The sequence below is a fragment of the Triticum urartu genome, chromosome 5, assembly GCF_003073215.2.
Source record: "Triticum urartu cultivar G1812 chromosome 5, Tu2.1, whole genome shotgun sequence".
Taxonomy (NCBI): Eukaryota; Viridiplantae; Streptophyta; class Magnoliopsida; order Poales; family Poaceae; genus Triticum; species Triticum urartu.
Window position 1 is genome coordinate 96,904,759 of NC_053026.1, and position 18,659 is coordinate 96,923,417.

An 18,659-nucleotide genomic window follows, 5' to 3' on the forward strand; every position below is an offset into this window, starting at 1 on the left:
TGAAGGCTTGCCTAGCTCTCAGGGAAAAGATGTGATCATGGTAATAGTGGACAGATTTACCAAATATGCACATTTCATTCCCCTGTCGCACCCTTATTCAGTACTCAGTGTAGCTCAAGCTTTTGTGGATAATATAATTAGGCTACATGGTCCTCCAAAGATGATAATTTCTGACAGAGACAGAATCTTTACTAGTCAACTATGGAGGGACATATTTGCTGCACTAAGAGTGGAATTGAGATACAACACAGCTTATCACCCACAAACTGATGGTCAGACTGAGAGAGTAAACCAGTGCCTGGAGACTTACTTAAGATGCATGACTACTTCAGCTCCTATGTAATGGTTATCTTGGTTATCTCTGGCTGAGTTCTGGTACAACTCAACATATCACACAGCAATCAAGATGTCTCCATTCCATGCTCTATATGGTTTTCCCCCACCACTAATCTCAGAGCTGGCCATCCCAGGTCCTGATGATCCAGAAGCACAGGACTTTCTGTCAGCCAAGCAACAGATGTTGCAACAACTGAAAGAGAATTTACTGCTGGCACAAAACAGAATGAAGAAATTTGCAGACACAAAGAGGGTTGAAAGGACTTTTCAGGTGGGAGACCCTGCATACCTCAAAATGGCCCCATATAGATTAGCAGCATTTGGTTTCAAAGGAGCACTGAAATTGCAGAACAAGTTCTATGGACCTTTCCTGGTAACTCAAAAAGTGGGCAACTCTGCTTACAAGCTGCAACTGCCAAATACAGTGCAAATCCATCCAGTTTTTTATGTTAGCCAGTTGAAGAAACATGTAGGAGACAAATCCATTCCCAGTCCTAATCTTCCCTTAGTGAATGCTGATGGCACAGTGAAAATGGGGCCAGCCGAAGTGCTTCAAGTGCGCCAAGTCCCTCGACACAATGCACCAGTGGTACAGTGGCTGATCAAGTGGGTTAATTTACCAGTTGAAGATGCAACCTGGGAAGATGCCGATTTCATCAAGTACATGTATCCAGAGTTCTTCAGTACCACTACACGCGCATGGTGGCAACAAGCTACATCATCGTGAGGACACGTCGAGTCTTAAGGAGGGAGCAATGTCAGGACTAAAGATGCGATGTTATTATTCAGTTAACTGATGCTGCTCAAGCACATAACTTTTCGATAGATGGACGGCTGAGATGGCTCCTCGCAGTTACCGCTTAGTCGCTAGCCGTATGATGGCCTTTGTATCGTTACTCCGCTAGTTACTGTTGCTTTTCACCCCGTTGCCGGGAACGCCTGCTTATATAACAGCCGGGCCGTGGCTGGCTGTCACTATCGTTGCTTCTGCTAAGAATTGCCTAGATGGCCAAGTAAACTCATATATACAAATACATATTCGAGATCTGGGCGGAATTCCCCAGTCCTCTCCTCTAAATCCCTAGTGTTGGGTTTCGTAGTAATTTCAAAAAATTTCCTACGCACATGCAAGATCATGTGGTGCATAGCAACGAGAGGGGAGAGTGTTGTCTACGTACCCACACAGACCGACTGCGGAAGCGTTGACACAACGTAGAGGAAGTAGTCGTACGTCTTCACGATCCAACCGATCAAGCACCGAAACTACGGCACCTCCGAGTTCGAGCACACGTTCAGCTCGATGACGATCCCCGGACTCTGATCAAGCAAAGTGTCGGGGAAGAGTTCCGTCAGCACGACGGTGTGGTGACGATCTTGATGCACTACAGCAGCAGGGCTTCGCCTAAACTCCGCTACAGTATTATCGAGGAATATGGTGGCTGGGGGCACCGCACACGGCTAAGGAATAGATCACGTGGATCAACTTGTGTGTTCTAGGGTGCCTCTGCCTACGTATATAAAGGACTAGAGGGGGGAGGCTGGCCGGCCAAGGTGTGGCGCGCCAGGAGAGTCCTACTCCCTCTGGGAGTAGGATTCCCCCCCCCCCAATCCTAGTTGGAATAGGATTCGCGGAGGGGGAAAAGAGAGAGAGGGGGCCAGCCACCTTTCCTAGTCCTAATAGGACTAGGGGAAGGGGGAGGCGCACAGCCCATGTAGGGCTGCCTCTTCTCTTTTCCACTAAGGCCCATCATGGCCCATTTAGCTCCCGGGGGGTTCCGGTAACCTTCCCGGTACTCCGGTAAAATCCCGATTTCACCCGGAACACTTCCGATATCCAAACATAGGCTTCCAATATATCAATCTTTACGTCTCGACCATTTCGAGACTCCTCGTCATGTCCGTGATCACATCCGGGACTCCGAACAACCTTCGGTACATCAAAATGCATAAACTCATAATATAACTGTCATCGTAACCTTAAGCGTGCGGACCCTACGGGTTCGAGAACAATGTAGACATGACCGAGACACGTCTCCGGTCAATAACCAATAGCGGGACCTGGATGCCCATATTGGCTCCTACATATTCTACGAAGATCTTTATCGGTCAGACCGCATAACAACATACGTTTGTCCCTTTGTTATCGGTATGTTACTTGCCCGAGATTCGATCGTCGGTATCCAATACCTAGTTCAATCTCGTTACCGGCAAGTCTCTTTACTCGTTCTGTAATACATCATCTCGCAACTAACTCATTAGTTGCAATGCTTGCAAGGCTTATGTGATGTGCATTACCGAGAGGGCCCAGAGATACCTCTCCGACAATCGGAGTGACAAAACCTAATCTCGAAATACGCCAACCCAACATGTACCTTTGGAGACACCTGTAGTACTCCTTTATAATCACCCAGTTACGTTGTGACGTTTGGTAGTACCCAAAGTGTTCCTCCGGTAAACGGGAGTTGCATAATCTCATAGTTATAGGAACATGTATAAGTCATGAAGAAAGCAATAGCAACATACTAAACGATCGGGTGCTGAACTAATGGAATGGGTCATGTCAATCAGATCATTCAACTAATGATGTGACCTCGTTAATCAAATAACAACTCTTTGTCTATGGTTAGGAAACATAACCATCTTTGATTAACGAGCTAGTCAAGTAGAGGCATACTAGTGACACTCTGTTTGTCTATGTATTCACACATGTATTATGTTTCCGGTTAATACAATTCTAGCATGAATAATAAACATTTATCATGAAATAAGGAAATAAATAATAACTTTATTATTGCCTCTAGGGCATATTTCCTTCACCTAGATCACGTTCTAAATTCTAGGTAGTTCCTAACAGCGTTGGAGGTGGGAAACAAACACAGTACGTGCACATGGGAGAAGGGCAACTCCGATGTGCCGATGCAAACAGATGCAGTTTTTGTCTTTCTTATTTGTTTTTTAGTAGGTTGAAGACACAATGTATAGTTGTGTCTGTTTAAATCTGGTCTGTGTGTTCAACCAGCCGGCGTATTTCTTTCACGCAGCCGAATTTTGCTACAAAATTAAATCAAAATTTACGATGAGCGTACATAGTTCATGCCAACGATCATAATTTATATCGGTGTACGTGCAGCGGCCGACATATCTGCTAGCCTATAAAAAAATCATCATAGTTCATGCCAGCACACACAAAAAGGCCATGGTTCATACATCTCGCCATAGTTCATGCCGACATATAAAAATGATGGCGCTCTCGGCCATAATTCAACCATCTAGCTCGAGCATCTTCTTTTGCCTCTTCTCGAATCAGACGCCTCTCCTTAGAACATCTTGCTCAAGTCTACCGTCATGATCTTCACTTCCTTCGTCATTAGTTTGAGCCTCACCTCCTTTGCTTTTATGCTTGCGGTGCTCTCCTTGATCTCAAGCTTCTGCTTTTGAATGTTCTCTTCGATCTCGAGTTTCTTCTTTTGGACGTTCTCTTCGATCTTGAGTTTCTTCTTTTGTATCTCGATGTACTCCTTCATTTGCTCCTCTTCTCTCTTACTTCCATTTGGGTCATGAACCTTGCAAAGTTTCTTGCAAGGCGAATGTCCCCGCACCATGCTTCTCATCCAACTTAGAGTTGATCTTCCCCCTCAGTCGCTTCTCTCCTTCACCATGCTCAACGACGGACGCCGACCCTTCATTCTTCTTTTTCGGCGGCATATTGCTCCCTAAACTTTGGGCAATCGCAAATGATCGTCCAACAATGGGTGAGGGTGAATGGCTTGTCCTCATGTTGGGCCTTGAAGGCTCCAAAGCTTGGTATGCCTACAAACGAGAATAAAGACAAAAATGTACCTTCATATGCAATGGACATAAAAGCATCAATCAACAAGATACACACATATGAAACAAGAAGAAGGAATTTTATACCATGTCTTTGATGTCTAGGCCACTCATAGGACGTCCTTGGATCCTCTCAGGGATGCCACAAACTTATTGCTCTCTTGCTAGATGATCCACCACCTCTTTGAGATTGACACGTCACCACGGTTGCTCTCAAACTTGTAGGTCGGGGACTTCCTACGTTCATGAAAGTACGTATGAACTCTCGTCAAAATGTTGATCCTTTTTGCTCGGCGGCAATCTTGGGATCTTGTCCAATTTCCTTCCAACCTTCGCAGATCAACTTATCCTTATCCTCTGTGTATGCTTTCGTCTGAATGCTTTGCCTCCTCCTCTTTTGTGCATTGTCTTGGTTGTGAGCACATATGCATAAAAAGCCCCCCCTCGATGTCCACATTGTCTTCTTGCCATTGGTCGCCTTGGTCGTCGGTGTTTTCTTGGTTGTCGTGGCTGTCCATGCCCTCTTGGCTTTACGTGAAGTGGTCACGGCCGTCTTGGCTTTGGGTCTCATCGACATTGTATGCTTGGCCGCCCTCCTAAATGATGTCCTCCATGAAATCGTTGTAGTAGGACAGGTCTTCATGCGTGGATGTCGGGGCCAGCGTATCGTTGCGGGCGTCAGGAAGGTTGCCAGTAGGAATCTCCCATGGTCGCTTCCCTTTGCGCCTCGGTGGATGACCCATCGGCCATAGGTGTGGCGTTGAGGTTGATGGCCACGACCATGGGAGTGGATGACGCGATCACAATCACTTCCGGTGAGCAGTCCCGAGGTGAGGTGGAGAAGCGCGACGGGGCGGGGGCAGGGGGGGGGGGGGGGGGGGAAGCCGTGCGTCTGCGGCATGGTGGAGGTACGTGGCGACTCTGGACGTGGCGGGCAGGCAGCTGACGAGTCCATGCTCGCCGCGGTCATGGCGGCGACAAGAATGGCCCGCTCGCTACGGTGGAACCCTAGCAGGAGGAGGCCTGGTGCGTGGCCTTGGTGACGAGGGCCTCATTGTCCGCAACGGCAACCTCCTATTGTGCAGCGGTGACTTTTTTTTGTCTGCCTCGACCTTCTGCCGGCCAACCTTCTTCGCCAACTCTTTGGCCCCTCTACTTCGGCGTGTATCCTTCTTGGGCTTCTTCTTGCGCATGGCGCGGGGTCGAATGGCGCGAGGCATCGTGCGTGGGATGCTGCGGCAGCCCTCGAGGCGGAGCCATCAGAATCGCTCCGGTTATAAGATGTATAGGGACTCGGATTTGTCAACTCCGATTATAAGATGCTCTAATAAACGATCCAGATCTCCCTCGTTCAAAATCCAACGGTTGTGAATGTTTGACTTGGAGTGGCCTATGAAGCTGGGTAGATAGTCGGACATAATCTTGGAGGAGATTCATGGAATTTCGGATGTTGGACTGGTCCGAACATTTTTTGCGAGGACGCGGGGAAAATTACTGGTTTACTGTCACCGGCTCACCGGCAAGTGAGACGAAGAGCGTACCGGTTCGCAGCGCTATGTCCTCTCTGCCCGTTCACCATTCTGTAACCCTAGCGCCGCCAGGAGCAGCCCGCGTTTCGCGCCGCCGGGCCGCCGCGACAAGCTGGCCGCCACGCCTCACCCCGCCCGAGCTCTGGCAGCACCGGGACGAGCTCCTCTTCTTCCGCCTCAGGCCGAGGTCCTTCTCTAACGCCCCGACTCCGACGGCCGTGCTCTCTGTACACAGAAAAATCGGAGAAGAAAGGAAAAGGAGAGCTCGCGCCCCTCCCCGCCGCCGCCGCAGCCATGTCTCAGAAGAAGTCGCGCGGCGGAGCCGCCGCCCGAGAAGACGCCGATGAGCTCTCGCGCTCGCCCCTCCAGGCCGTCCTCCTCGCCGACAGCTTCACGCTCAAGTTCCGCCCCATCACCCTCGAGCGCCCCAAGGTACCGCGTGCCTCCCCAAAACCATACCGCCGCCCCCTGTCCGCTCTCGCGTGCACCCTTGGCACCTGAATTGTGCTGTCCCCGCAGGTGTTGCTGCCGCTGGTGAACGTGCCCATGATCGACTACACGCTGTCCTGGTTGGAGACCGAGGGCGTTGAGGAGGTCTTCGTCTTCTGCTGTGCGCACGCGCAGCAGGTCAAGGAGCACCTGGAGGAGGCGGGCTGGACTGGGAAGCCCGCGGCCCGGGAGATGGCCGTCATGGCCGTCGAGTCGCATGATGCGATCAGTGCAGGCGATGCTCTCCGCGTCATGTACGGCCGTGGCCTTGTGAGTTTCTGACCGGCACCCTTACCGTGGATTGTGCATGACTGCAGTATTGGCTGTAGTGTCTGTTGCTGTTACTGCTTAACACTTTATCGTTGACTAGAACTTATAGTGAATTAGTGAACCTATGTGAAACTGAAGTCCGGGGAGATTTTGGCAGTGTCATTCCAGTTCATTCAATGAAGGAAAATAGATTAAAATCTTATCACTTCATGTCATTCCAGTTCACTCAAACGTCGTCCAATTAGGTACGGGTTGCCTCTATACTGTGGACTTGGGAGACAATTGCAACCAGCTAGAGATTGTGATGAAAAACATGACAATATTTCTAGTCAGAGCCAATAGCTACTACCCAGAAAAGATGTTCAAGGTTTTAACTATAACATCATACTGAAAGCATTAGTTCTTCTCAGTTTAGATATTTTTGAAGTGCTTAGCTCTGTGATTGCTGTGCCTACTTAGTAATAGTATGTCGTACAAATTACTAAGTATCAATCGGTTAAAAATTCCAGTGAGATTCTTCATATAGGATTGGCACATACTGTATCGCAGAACTGACGACACACATAGCATGTTCTGAATACAAACACGGGAAGACAAAACACAAAATGAGATAGACAAAGAGAACTCTGGAATGCATGAACCTAGTCTCAGCATCAACGTAGAAAAGGATAGTAAGATCCAAATCACGTACATGGCAAATATCTCCAATATCCTGGAGACATCTATCGGTCGTTAAGTGAAACTGAGCATGCATTTTTTTTGTCCAACTAGCTGTAGCTTGTGCCTCAATTGTTGTAACACATATGTAATGCAGTCTTATTTGCTTGTCCTGTTCTCATATGTTCACATACTGACACAGTGTGTCTGCTGCCATTTCGTTTATACTTTCAATTGTTTCCTTTTGTGTAGATAAATGGTGATTTTGTTCTCATCAGCGGTGATACAATCAGCAACATGAGCTTAAAAGAGGTTCTCCAGGAACACAAGGACAGAAGGAAAAAGGACCCACTTGCTGTTATGACTATGATTATAAAGCATTCAAAACCTTCAATCCTGACACACCAGACACGTTTGGGCAATGATGAAATTGTTATGGCGCTAGCATCTGAGACAAAGGAGCTACTTTATTATGAGGATAGGGCAGATAGCTCACACCTGTGCGTGACAATTGATAAGGATATACTGGCCAATAATCCTACTCTCCAGCTGCATAATAACATGGAGGTCTGCTTTCAAACTTGTTGATTAAATAATGGATATATGTTCTTCTCTAAGCTCATTTTTGCTATGTTACTGAGACCGTGCATATGCATTCTCTATTGCTTGCAAATCTTTCTTGTTTTATTGATCTTCATCTCCCTCTTTTTCTGACAGGATTGCTATATTGATATCTGCTCGCCGGATGTCCTTAGTCTTTTTACTGATAACTTTGACTATCAACATCTCCGGCGTCATTTTGTGAAGGGTTTACTTGTTGACGATGTAAGTCCATTCACTACCACTGGACCTATTTAATACAAGAGAACATGATGCTTGCCTTCAGAGTTTAGTGCAGTATCATGAGTGTCATCTCTGCTATCATATCTCTTCTGTAACAATCAAACGGCCTGCCAATTGTTTCAGATTATGGGATACAAAATCTATACTCATGAAATACACTCCAGCTATGCTGCAAGAATAGATAATTTCAGGAGTTATGATGCCGTGAGCAAAGATATAATACAAAGATGGACATACCCTATGGTGCCTGATGTGTTATCCTTTGGTAACTGCCATGAAATGAAACTTCACCGCCAAGGAATTTACAAGGCATCAGGTATGCGTAGTTGCATACTGAAAAGAGAACTCCGCAAAGATCTATTTCTGTACCTTGTTTGATATCATTCCTTGATTCATTCGTCAAAATCTAGATGAATTTGTCAACTCAATATGCTTGATTTGGAATGAAGAAATGGTCTCAGATATTAGTTGATAATATTATCAAAATGCTTTGTCAAGGTACATCGGCTGTTTTAAACTGTGGTTTTTGGGGCATGATTTTGACCTGTCATTTAGGAAGCATCTTCCATTCCTGTAAATTATATAACATCACCTTTCCATATGAACTTTTCACATGAATCACGTCTTCAATAGATGTAACATTGTCGCATTCTGCACAAATTGGTGCGAATTCTGTTATTGGCAATGCAACAAGTATTGGAGAGCAGTGCAAGATATCGAATTCGGTAATTGGGGAAGGTTGCAGTATTGGGAAAAACGTTCTCATTCACGGTTCGTATATATGGGATAATGTCATAATTGAAGATGGATGCAAAGTGAGTAACTCCTTAGTCTGTGATGATGTGCATCTAAGGGCAGGGGCAATTGTTGAGCCTGGCTGCATATTGTCGTTTAAGGTATGTTGCTATAGATTATGTTTTTATGCTATCCATTTTTCTTCTAGGAACAGATTGTAAACCAGTTGTAATTTTCTATCCAGCAGCCTTGCTAATATTGATGAAATTCTTATTTGTCAGATTAAAGTTCGAAAGAATGTTGTTGTTCCTGCCTATTCAAAAGTGTCACTACTTGACAAGCCTTCAAATGAAGATAGTGATGAGGAACTTGAGTATGCTGACACCAATTCTGGAGTTACAGATAGTGCACGTAAGCCTGCATACCGTAAAATTTCCATTCTTGTTCATACATGCCTTTCCAATTTGTTCTTATGGTTATTTGGACCTGTATCACTCACGTTTTACTTAGCAAACTGGATTTCTGTATTTCAGCCTTTTCCAGCACTAGGAGTAATGCCGACCACCCTACCATCTTATCGGAAGATGATGACTTAGGGGCATCTGAGGTATTCTTCTATTCTTAGATGGCACAGTGATTTTTGCAATGTGTGCTTCCCATTACTGTGTTAGTTGTCGGGATTATCTCTAGGCACCCTGGTGATACATTTGTCATGTCTTGATCTTATAATCATTGTGGTTGCTGTCTTTGATATTGCTTAGACTGGTACCTCTGGTGTCCTTGGTTACATATGGGCAAGTGGTGATACTGGAAATCTGGAGGAGTGGAGACAATCAATTGCTCCAATTCCTAAAGAAAAACTTCAAGAGTTGCAGCATGCTGTTTCTGTTGATGGTGATGTTGGATCAGAAGAAGACTTGAACAACCGTCCATTTGAAGCAGACCGCGACAATGATTCGGAGATCAGTGTGATTGAGGATGATGATTATACTAAGTTTGAGAAAGAGGTTAGTAGCATATAATTGGGATTCTCATACTCTTATTTATTTTTCAGTTTACTGATTGGTTTACCCTACGTAGGTTGAAGAGACTTTCCAACGGGCAGTTGATGGGGTTCATCAAGATAATTTGATACTGGAAATCAACGCGCTCAGGTGTAAGCTCTTTTCTTTCCCACTGACGTATGTGTGACTGTCTAAATGTATACAACTATAACACGTCAGTCATCCTTTGAGTATGGTTTATCCTGGACAACATTTTATTTACGGGTAACATGCTGTAGTTTTCATTTTCTTTTTGAGGCAGTAATGATACACAAGCAGATGAAAGGGCAGTTTTTTTTGCAGAAGATATTTTATTTCATGGAAAATAATTAAAATATACATATCATGATAAGATACAATCACTTCTTTTCATATGGAACATTGAATGAACAAGTCATATTCCACATTATTTATTCTGCAGGAATATTGCACTAATGCTTCACACACCATCTAAATTCTAAAACTGCAAACTGTTTCGCACTGCCAATGTTCATTAAGCATGTGAATTTAGATTAAGTTTCCCAAGCACTAGTTTTGCTTGTATACACTATAGAGTATGAAAGTTGTTTGCTGTGTATCCAATTTGATGGCTTGGCCATAATAAACTAGTCTCTTTGATTTCCGTTCAGAACTTCAGATGCTTTTTGAGCTGCCTAGTCAAAGTTACATCAATAGGTGCAGCTATTTTAATATAATTGTTTTGTCTATTCAACCTTCAGATCATCGATGTAGCATGCCCATTCTGTAGTTTTGTCTATCTTGTTATTATAGTCATCAGGCTGATTGCGTTGTTTGCAATTTTGTGTTTATTTTTCAGGTTGTCTTATAGCCTTCAACACGCAGATTGTGCTGGAGCAGTTTTCTATTCAATAATGAGGGCTGCATTAGTTGCTGCACAATCTACTAATGGTATGATTTCTTGGGCACTTTGTAGTTTTGTGAACCATGGTGGACTTAAAATTGGGATAACTATTTGATCATTAGCTAAGATATTTGGGTGTTTAATCGTAACAGAAATGAACCAGTTTACAGAGGAGCTTAGCTTGGATATTTGGTTATGCAGGATGTTCATAGGATTTTGCATTATACATCACATTCCTTTATTCCAAACATGAAAGTTTCATTCTTACTTGGGAACTTTGGGGTCATGCATTTTTTGATATGGTATACTTATAGCTGTTAGATTTGATATGGGATGCAAGCTTATTTGCCTTGCTTCCCCCCTCTTTATATAGATAGTCTTCTAAAGTCAACTGCGGACGCACTTACCAAGTGGAAGGATCTTTTACGCAATTACACCAAGACAGTTGATGAGGAGGTATGGCTTGACGATATACTGGATAAATCCCTTGAAATCTGCATGAATAGCATATGCCTGAAAAATTGAACTTGGTTCTGCAGAAGTACTGTCAGGTTTAATGATTTTAAAATGTTGTTGTGTCCAGTGTGTTCATTGTCAGGTTTAATCATGTCAGTTTTCTTCAATATTTGAGTCTGGGTTTCTTTATTAGCTATTTTGAGACTACAAATTATAACTGAGGTTATCATATAAGTTGACCTGGTGAGATTTTGATCTACACAATGGGTATGTACTCCATGTAGTATGGTGGTTGTGGTGATTTGAGTTCAAGTTGTTGTGTTGTTGCATGACAGACTGTTGGAAGGGCCTCTACTGTGATTGTTAAGTTTTAGGTCCAGTTTGAAAACAGGATTTCCTCATGGATTTTCACGAATGAAGCATGCACTCTGAGCCTCAGACCGGATTTCTCTTTTTTCATGGAAGTTCCTGTGTTATTTTGCGGTGTTTTTGTCCTTTGATATTTAACATGAGCTAAATGAATCATTCCGTGATGGTGACGCAGATGGAAATACTATTGAAGTTTGAGGAAATGTGTCAAGAGATAACAAAAGAATTTTCTCCACTGTTTTCGAAGGTAAAGAGCTATTCAGTTACAGACAGGTTATTTTTATGGATATACGTAGTCTTGTTTGCACTACTGGGTGGTATGTACTCTATTTTGGAATTGATGAAGTCCTGTTTTCGTTGGTTCTGACAATCTGCTATTGAATGCAGATCTTGCCTTACCTCTATGATAAGGAGATAGTTAGTGAAGATGCAATTTTGAGATGGGCGGAAGAAAAAGAAAATGCCGACGAGCCGGATAAAATTTTCGTTAAACAGTCTGATGTTTTTATTCAGGTATATGTGCTGCACTTGGTCGAGTTGTCCCTTCTCATTTTGCGTGAGATTTATTTTGCCAGTTTCTCATGGCTTATTTTTATTTCTGTAGTTGCTTTCCCTGGTCCTAAATCCTTTTGTCTTAGGGAATGGTTTACACTTGACTATTTAATATCTAACTCCTATATTGACACAAGTTTAGAATTGTATTTTTGATAACTCGTGGTATGATTAGGCTTGTAGCATGTGTTTGGTTGACAGGACAAAAACTCAAAACATTATGATATGAATTGTCTGAAGTATACTAGTAGTAATAATTTGTCATTTCCTTGGCAGTGGCTCAAGGAAGCTGAAGAGGAAGATGAAGATGACGAGGAAGAAGAGTAGAGTTGGAGATGGTTCATACTTGCATCCTTTTGCAAGCTTGGAGAGGAACACTGATTTGGGTGGTTTCCCAGTGGGAAAGTTTTGGAAGTTTGGATTTGCCTGTACTCCAATTTTGTTCCTAACCAATCGGAGGAAAAAAGAGAGAACAGAGCCGTGGGATGAACGACCGCAGAGTGTGTATTTTTATTTTATTTTTTGCGGCTGGATAACCCTTCTCTCCTTGCATACATGGTCTACCTTTTTTTTTTCTTGACAGCTGCATATATGGTCTACCTACTGTCCATGCGTGTGTTCCTTTGCGGCATGCGTGTGTTCCTTTACCAAGTGCATATCCAGTGCTATACTGGGATTTACATGCCCCTGTGCTACCAGGAAGCCTGAACCGTTTGATCTTCGATCCAAGGAACATAGATGAAGTCCATGGAAAATTGCAGAAAACATCCTAAAGAGTTGTGTGGTCACACACAGAAGCAGCTCATTGATGTTCATGACCCAAGCTTCCGGGAGCACGGGATCATATGACTTCCGGTAGCACTGTATATTTTCTTGGACATAGATCCGAGTGAAGTCTGAAAAAAAGCTTGAACTCATGGGTCCGTCGAAATCAAACCTTGACCTCCTAATTCCTCAAAGTGGCACACTACATATTAATTCCGGTTAACCTTAACCCTAAACTTGCCTGGCGTATTTTTCAGAGATGACAGAGCGGTTTAGCTTGGATTGATAATTGATCCATGCACGTGGATATTTTTCAGAACAGAGCAGTTTACTGACCAAAGCTGGGATTGATAATTGATCCAAGCAAGATATTTCCCCTCGCTCCTGTGCTGCTCCCCGAACTCCCCCCCCCCCCCCCCCCCCCCCCCCCTTGACGGTGGCTGAGGCTGCTTGGTGGTCCGACAGGGCTTGGACTCTGCCGGGCAGTGTGGCACACCGGGTGGAACCTCCGCCACGGGATGTTGGCCGAGGCCAGAGATGGTGACCCCTCACGTGCCGCGCTCTTCTAGAAGACATCGTCGGGTTGTGCTGTTTGTCTTGTTCTAGTTTCCGGTCGGTGAGACGAGTGGTGGTTGCGTGGTGTGGTGGTCGCTTCTACTTGGTCATGGCGGGAGGGCTTCGTGGAAGGTGTGCGGGTCAATGGAGGTGCAATGCGTGAGGGTGTGGTGTTGGGCGATGCTCCGGGCGAAAGCTTGCCGGGTTCTTATCGGCTGACGGTGTCGGCCGTCGTGTCACCTTCTTGGAGGGGTCGTCATGGAGTCCATCCCCTACACACCCTCGGTTCGAGCTCTTCGGGTGAAAGCTTAAGGCCCATCGGGTTAGGCGACAGCGTCGGCATCGTCGCTTCCTTTTTGGGGCGTCACCCTGAAGAGCATTGGATCCCATTTGAGCGCTCCTTTGGCTGGACGCTCACAGCATTGTGGTCGACAGTTGTCCATCCGGCAATGTGGACGTTGCATGACTTCTTGTGTGACAATGATGGCGACTTTAGGCGAAGATGTGCTGCAGCTGAGCTTTGGTAGTCAGTCTCATTCGCCATGTTCGAGGGGTCGTCGTGCCTCACTTGTCTTAGATGCAGAGGAGGTGTCTCCGCGGTGACGATGACACGATATGGGTGGTTGGTTTCGGTGCCAGCTCGGTGCAAGCTCAACGTTTTTCCCCTTCAATGCTCATCGACAAAGTCAGAGCTGCCTGGTCGTCGGCGGGTGCGGTGGATTGTTTGGAATCGGCTGACGTAGGCCTTGACGCTTGTTTGCGGTGAGGGCTATATCGATGGTCATTGAGGGTGGAGTCAGAGTCGCCCTCGCGGAGATATGATGACGATGGCATTGGATTGCAACCTCGACAACGTTTTTTTCCTCGACGGCGTGTGTCCGTTCTTGTGTGGGTTGCGAGGTCGCCCTGTGTGCCTTGTTTTTGCGGGCGTGTTGTGATAATTTTTGATCGATTTTTCGTTAATTAACCGAGCAACTCTCTTTGACCTTTCTTAATGAATCGGGCCTTAAGGGATTGCATTTCAAAAAAAATTGATCCAAGCACATGGGCTATCTGATGGGGCTTAATTTTGGAAGCGAGTAGTTTACTTGACAAAAGATGGGATTGATAAATGACCTAATCCCCTTAATTGGACCGCTTTCCACACATTACTTACCACTTTAATTTGCACGGCCCTCTAGTGGGCCCCGGGTACACCCTTCATTAACACAACAGAATGCAAACCATCAAACACCCAATACAATGTGGTAAATGATCCTATCTTGTTTTTTGTGGGTGAAAAAATAGATGAGGTTCAAGTTCCCTATGACATGCCAAGTGAGAAATTTAAAATCAGGTGCTAAGTCCTTGAGCTCTAGTTAATAAACTTATTTGAGGTGATTTGGGAGGGGCATACAAATTTGTGATGATAAATTGTCTAGTGGAGGTTTGACTGGCTATAGAGATGGAGTTGGAGAATTGGCCGTTGGAGTGTGAGATGATGGAGAAAATATTAGAGTTGAGGGTTGACTAGGCATGTCGAAGGCAAGCATTGCAGGATCGATTTCTCGGATGAGAGCACTTGACTTGAGACATATCTAATGGCCAGGATGAAGACTGTGATGAGAGATTTTGGTGTCCTAAATAAGAGAGGCCTATATGATGTGTATGAGTTCTTCACTAACAAGTTTGTGATTCAGAAGAGCATCAACTTTTCACACTTTGACAACAACCAACCCATTTCACTTTGCAAGAGTGAAGCGACTTGTCACATATTTTGGTATGGTCTCCATTATGTCTCATAGAAGGACTTTGACATTGAGCTTGTGATGCAGTTCTTTGCTATAGTGCATTTTGGCATAGATGACCATCTGACCTCAACCTGGATGACAAGGAACCAGAAGAAGTTTGCTCCGCTTGCAAGGCTTGATGGAGTGTTGTGCTATGACTATTCAGAGGGTGCTGGCAATGAGTGGAGAATTCACATTGACTGCCAATGTAGAACGAGGCGTTCATTGATCTTTATCCAACAAAGGCACACTGTCATGGTTTTGTCAGGCAGATGGGCTAGTGTGAGGACTTAGTCGTGAGGCCATCACAATGAATGGGGTTGGTCGGAATCGAGAGACGCGAGGTTTTACCCAGGTTCGGCCCCTCGCGGTGGAGGTAAAAGCCTACATCCTGCTTGATTGATATTGATGATGATGATGATGATCTCGATTACAAGGGCGGTGTTTCGCTCCCTCTATCTCGAGAGCATCTACTTTTATCTTGTCCGTCTATCTAAAAACTTGTCCCTCTTGGGGTGCCCTGCCCCTCCTTATATAAGTTGAAGGGGTGGCTTACATGTAGAGTCCTAGTAGGATTAGGACTAGTCTATTTTCTTATTTACAAGTGGAATTGTAGTCCAGATATGGCTTCCCTTGTAAGGGAAATATTCCTTATGCCTTTTCTCTAAAGCCGGCCCACCAAATACCGTACCTTGAGCCGGTCTTCTCACGAGCCGCCTTCTAGGCCTTGGGCCTTGTCATTCGTCTGACCCGCCCTCTAGTTTACTAGTGAGTCGCCAAGTTTGGTCGGGTCATACTTCAGGCCGGGTTATACCGCGGGGTATATCCCCGACATTGGCCCCCAGTTAATTTGGATTTATCCATGTTAAACTTATCACGCAAAACAAAAACAAATTTGACAGGTTGTACACAGGGTCGAAGGTTCTACTGAGCCGGCATCTGTTCATCCTTAAGTCCTTGTCATTTCTTTCTGTGAAAACACTTAACCGAGTCAATATTTGCCGGTTCGTGCAATTCTTGATTTATTCCATATCATGTCGCTTCGTTATATTCAAGGGAATCCCTCCTGTAAAGTTCAAGTCTCTTTGTTATAGCAGTAGGCCAGCTTTAAAATCAATTTGCTGACATTGGTTTCTTGCAGAAAATTGTTGGAAAAACTAATCCATTGGACTCGGCTTCCAATGCTCTGGCTTTGACAAAAATATTTGGACTTAAGATATTCATCTGATTTTCAACCGGCTTGAGGATGTAGATCTTGCCGAGTTGCAATTCGCCGAAATTGCCAAGTTATAGAAATTGAACATACCGGGTCATGATTGTTACAGACGCCGGGTCATATAATTGGTCTTCCTGAGTTCTTCAGGCCAAGTCCTTATACCTTGTGATGACTTGGTGCTTGCTTTTCTAAATATAGCTGGCTTGCTCAAAACCGAGAACTTGAAGGTGTACCTCCCTTATATGCATATCACCTGTAACCCCCAAGTCTTAAGAAGGGAATGTAGTGATATCTTAAGACTTGCTTCAATATAAATGCTGCAGCCTTGGAGAAATCCACATTGTTCATCTAAGTCACTAGTCATAAACTGATCATTTTGTACTTCACATGTGTAGCCCCCAAGTGCTGGGTTGTCTTGCCTGCAGCAACCTGGGACTTGTAACTGTCTTATGCTTATACACTTCAGCTAGTGTAGCCCCCATGGGCTGGGTCATCATTATGTGATGGGGCTGGGTCTTCCAATTTGGACCTTATGACTTTGGTAAAGAACCGAATGCTGTAGTCCCCAAGGGCCGGATCGTAAGATAATACTGGGCTGGGACTTACATGTACTTCTTTAACATCATATGATGTAGCCCCCAAGCTTCGGGTCACCTTTGATATAGTGGATTAAGAATTGTGTACTTTGAATGTTTGACAGGACCAATTGGTAGCCCCCAAGGGTCGGCTCATCACTATGTGATGGGTCGGGTCTTCAATGAGGCAAGTTAAAAATGACCTCGCATTAGCCCCGAAGTGTCGTGGTGCATGCTTGCAGCGACATGGGACTTGTATACTTGATGTAATCTTTATTTAAATAATATAGCCCCCAAGTGCCGGGTCATGTGCCTGCAGCGACTCGGGACTTCCATTGTAGAATAAATCATATCCACCGTCTGGATGATATTGTTGATTGCTTGGCATATCAATATTGAAACATGCTCCTTGCTGTAAGTTGGTATTTTTGGATGAGGGAATAATAGTCATTTCTCTGAAGCGGCTTTGAAAACCTCAATCATCCAATACTGGTTATGATAACCATAATGAAAACCCAACAATGTTGGCTATTAAAGATTTGAATAATGTAACCCAGTTTGAAAACCAGTTCCTGCAACATAAACCAATATATGCATACATATATGATGCATTGTATGTGTTGGGGATCGTAGCAGAAATTTAAAATTTTCTACGCATCACCAAGATCAATCTATGGAGTAATCTAGCAACGAGGGGAAGGAGAGTGCATCTACATACCCTTGTAGATCGCTAAGCGGAAGCGTTGCAAGAACGCGAATGAAGGAGTCGTACTCGTAGCGATTCAGATCGCGGTTGATTCCGATCTAAGCGCCGAACAACGGCGCCTCCGCGTTCAACACACGTGCAGCCCGGTGACGTCTCCTACGCCTTGATCCAGCAAGGGGAGAAGGAGAGGTTGGGGAAGACTCTGTCCAGCAGCAGCACGATGGCGTGGTGGTGGTGGAGGAGCGCGGGACTCCAGCAGGGCTTCGCCAAGCCCTACGAGAGACGAGGAGGGAGAGAGGTAGGGCTGCGCCAACAGGGAGAGAACTTCGTGTGTTGGGCTGCCCCTTTGCCTCCACTATATATAGGGGGAGAGGGAGGGCAGAGCCCCCACCTAGGGTTCCCACCCCAAGGGGTGCGGCAGCCCTAGATCCCATCTAGGGTGGGGCCACAAGGGGGAGAGGGGGAGGCGCACCTAGGGTGGGCCTTAGGGCCCATCTGCCCTAGGGTTTGCCCCCTTCCCCTCTAGGAGGCGCCTTGGGCCTTGGTGGGAGGCGCCCCAGCCCACCTAGGGGCTGGTCCCTTCCCACTATTGGCCCATGTAGGCCTCCGGGGCCCGTGGCCCCTCCCGGTGGACCCCCGGACCCCTCCGGTGGTCCCGATACACTACCGGTGATGCCCGGAACACTTCCGGTGGCCAAAACCATACTTCCTATATATCAATCTTTACCTCCGGACCATTCCGTAACTCCTCGTGACGTCCGGGATCTCATCCGGGACTCCGAACAACATTCGGTAACCGCGTACAAACTTTCCCTATAACCCTAGCGTCATCGAACCTTAAGTGTGTAGACCCTACGGGTTCGGAAGTCATGCAGACATGGCCGAGACAACTCTCTGATTAATAACCAACAACGGGATCTGGATACCTATATTGGCTCCCACATGCTCCATGATGATCTCATCGGATGAACCACGATGTCAAGGATTCAATCAATCCTGTATACAATTCCCTTTGTCTATCGGTACGATACTTGCCCGAGATTCGATCATCGGTATCCCGATACTGTGACGCCCTCGATGCGGCTATATCTCCCACGTGTCGAA

The 18,659-nt window shown here is 45.5% G+C and overlaps 1 protein-coding gene across 1 annotated transcript; it reads left to right on the forward strand.

Annotated features, from left to right (window-relative positions):
* Positions 1 to 5,702: 5,702 nt before the first annotated feature.
* LOC125508056 (translation initiation factor eIF-2B subunit epsilon-like) lies at positions 5,703 to 12,574 on the forward strand. Its single transcript, XM_048672622.1, has 15 exons — positions 5,703 to 6,125; positions 6,213 to 6,452; positions 7,362 to 7,676; positions 7,827 to 7,934; positions 8,076 to 8,268; positions 8,586 to 8,848; positions 8,969 to 9,098; positions 9,221 to 9,294; positions 9,449 to 9,694; positions 9,768 to 9,841; positions 10,548 to 10,639; positions 10,966 to 11,048; positions 11,593 to 11,664; positions 11,805 to 11,930; positions 12,246 to 12,574. Exons 1-15 carry the CDS (start codon positions 5,988 to 5,990, stop codon positions 12,294 to 12,296), a joined length of 2,205 nt encoding a protein of 734 aa, XP_048528579.1. The 5' UTR covers positions 5,703 to 5,987; the 3' UTR covers positions 12,297 to 12,574.
* The last annotated feature ends 6,085 nt before the right edge of the window (positions 12,575 to 18,659 follow it).

Coding starts and splice junctions, on each gene's coding strand:
- LOC125508056 (XM_048672622.1), top strand. CDS start 5,988: ATGTCTCAGAAGAAGTCGCGCGGCGGAGCCGCCGCCCGAGAAGACGCC. Junction 6,126..6,212: donor TCACCCTCGAGCGCCCCAAG/GTACCGCGTGCC, acceptor CTGTCCCCGCAG/GTGTTGCTGCCGCTGGTGAA. Junction 11,049..11,592: donor CCAAGACAGTTGATGAGGAG/GTATGGCTTGAC, acceptor ATGGTGACGCAG/ATGGAAATACTATTGAAGTT.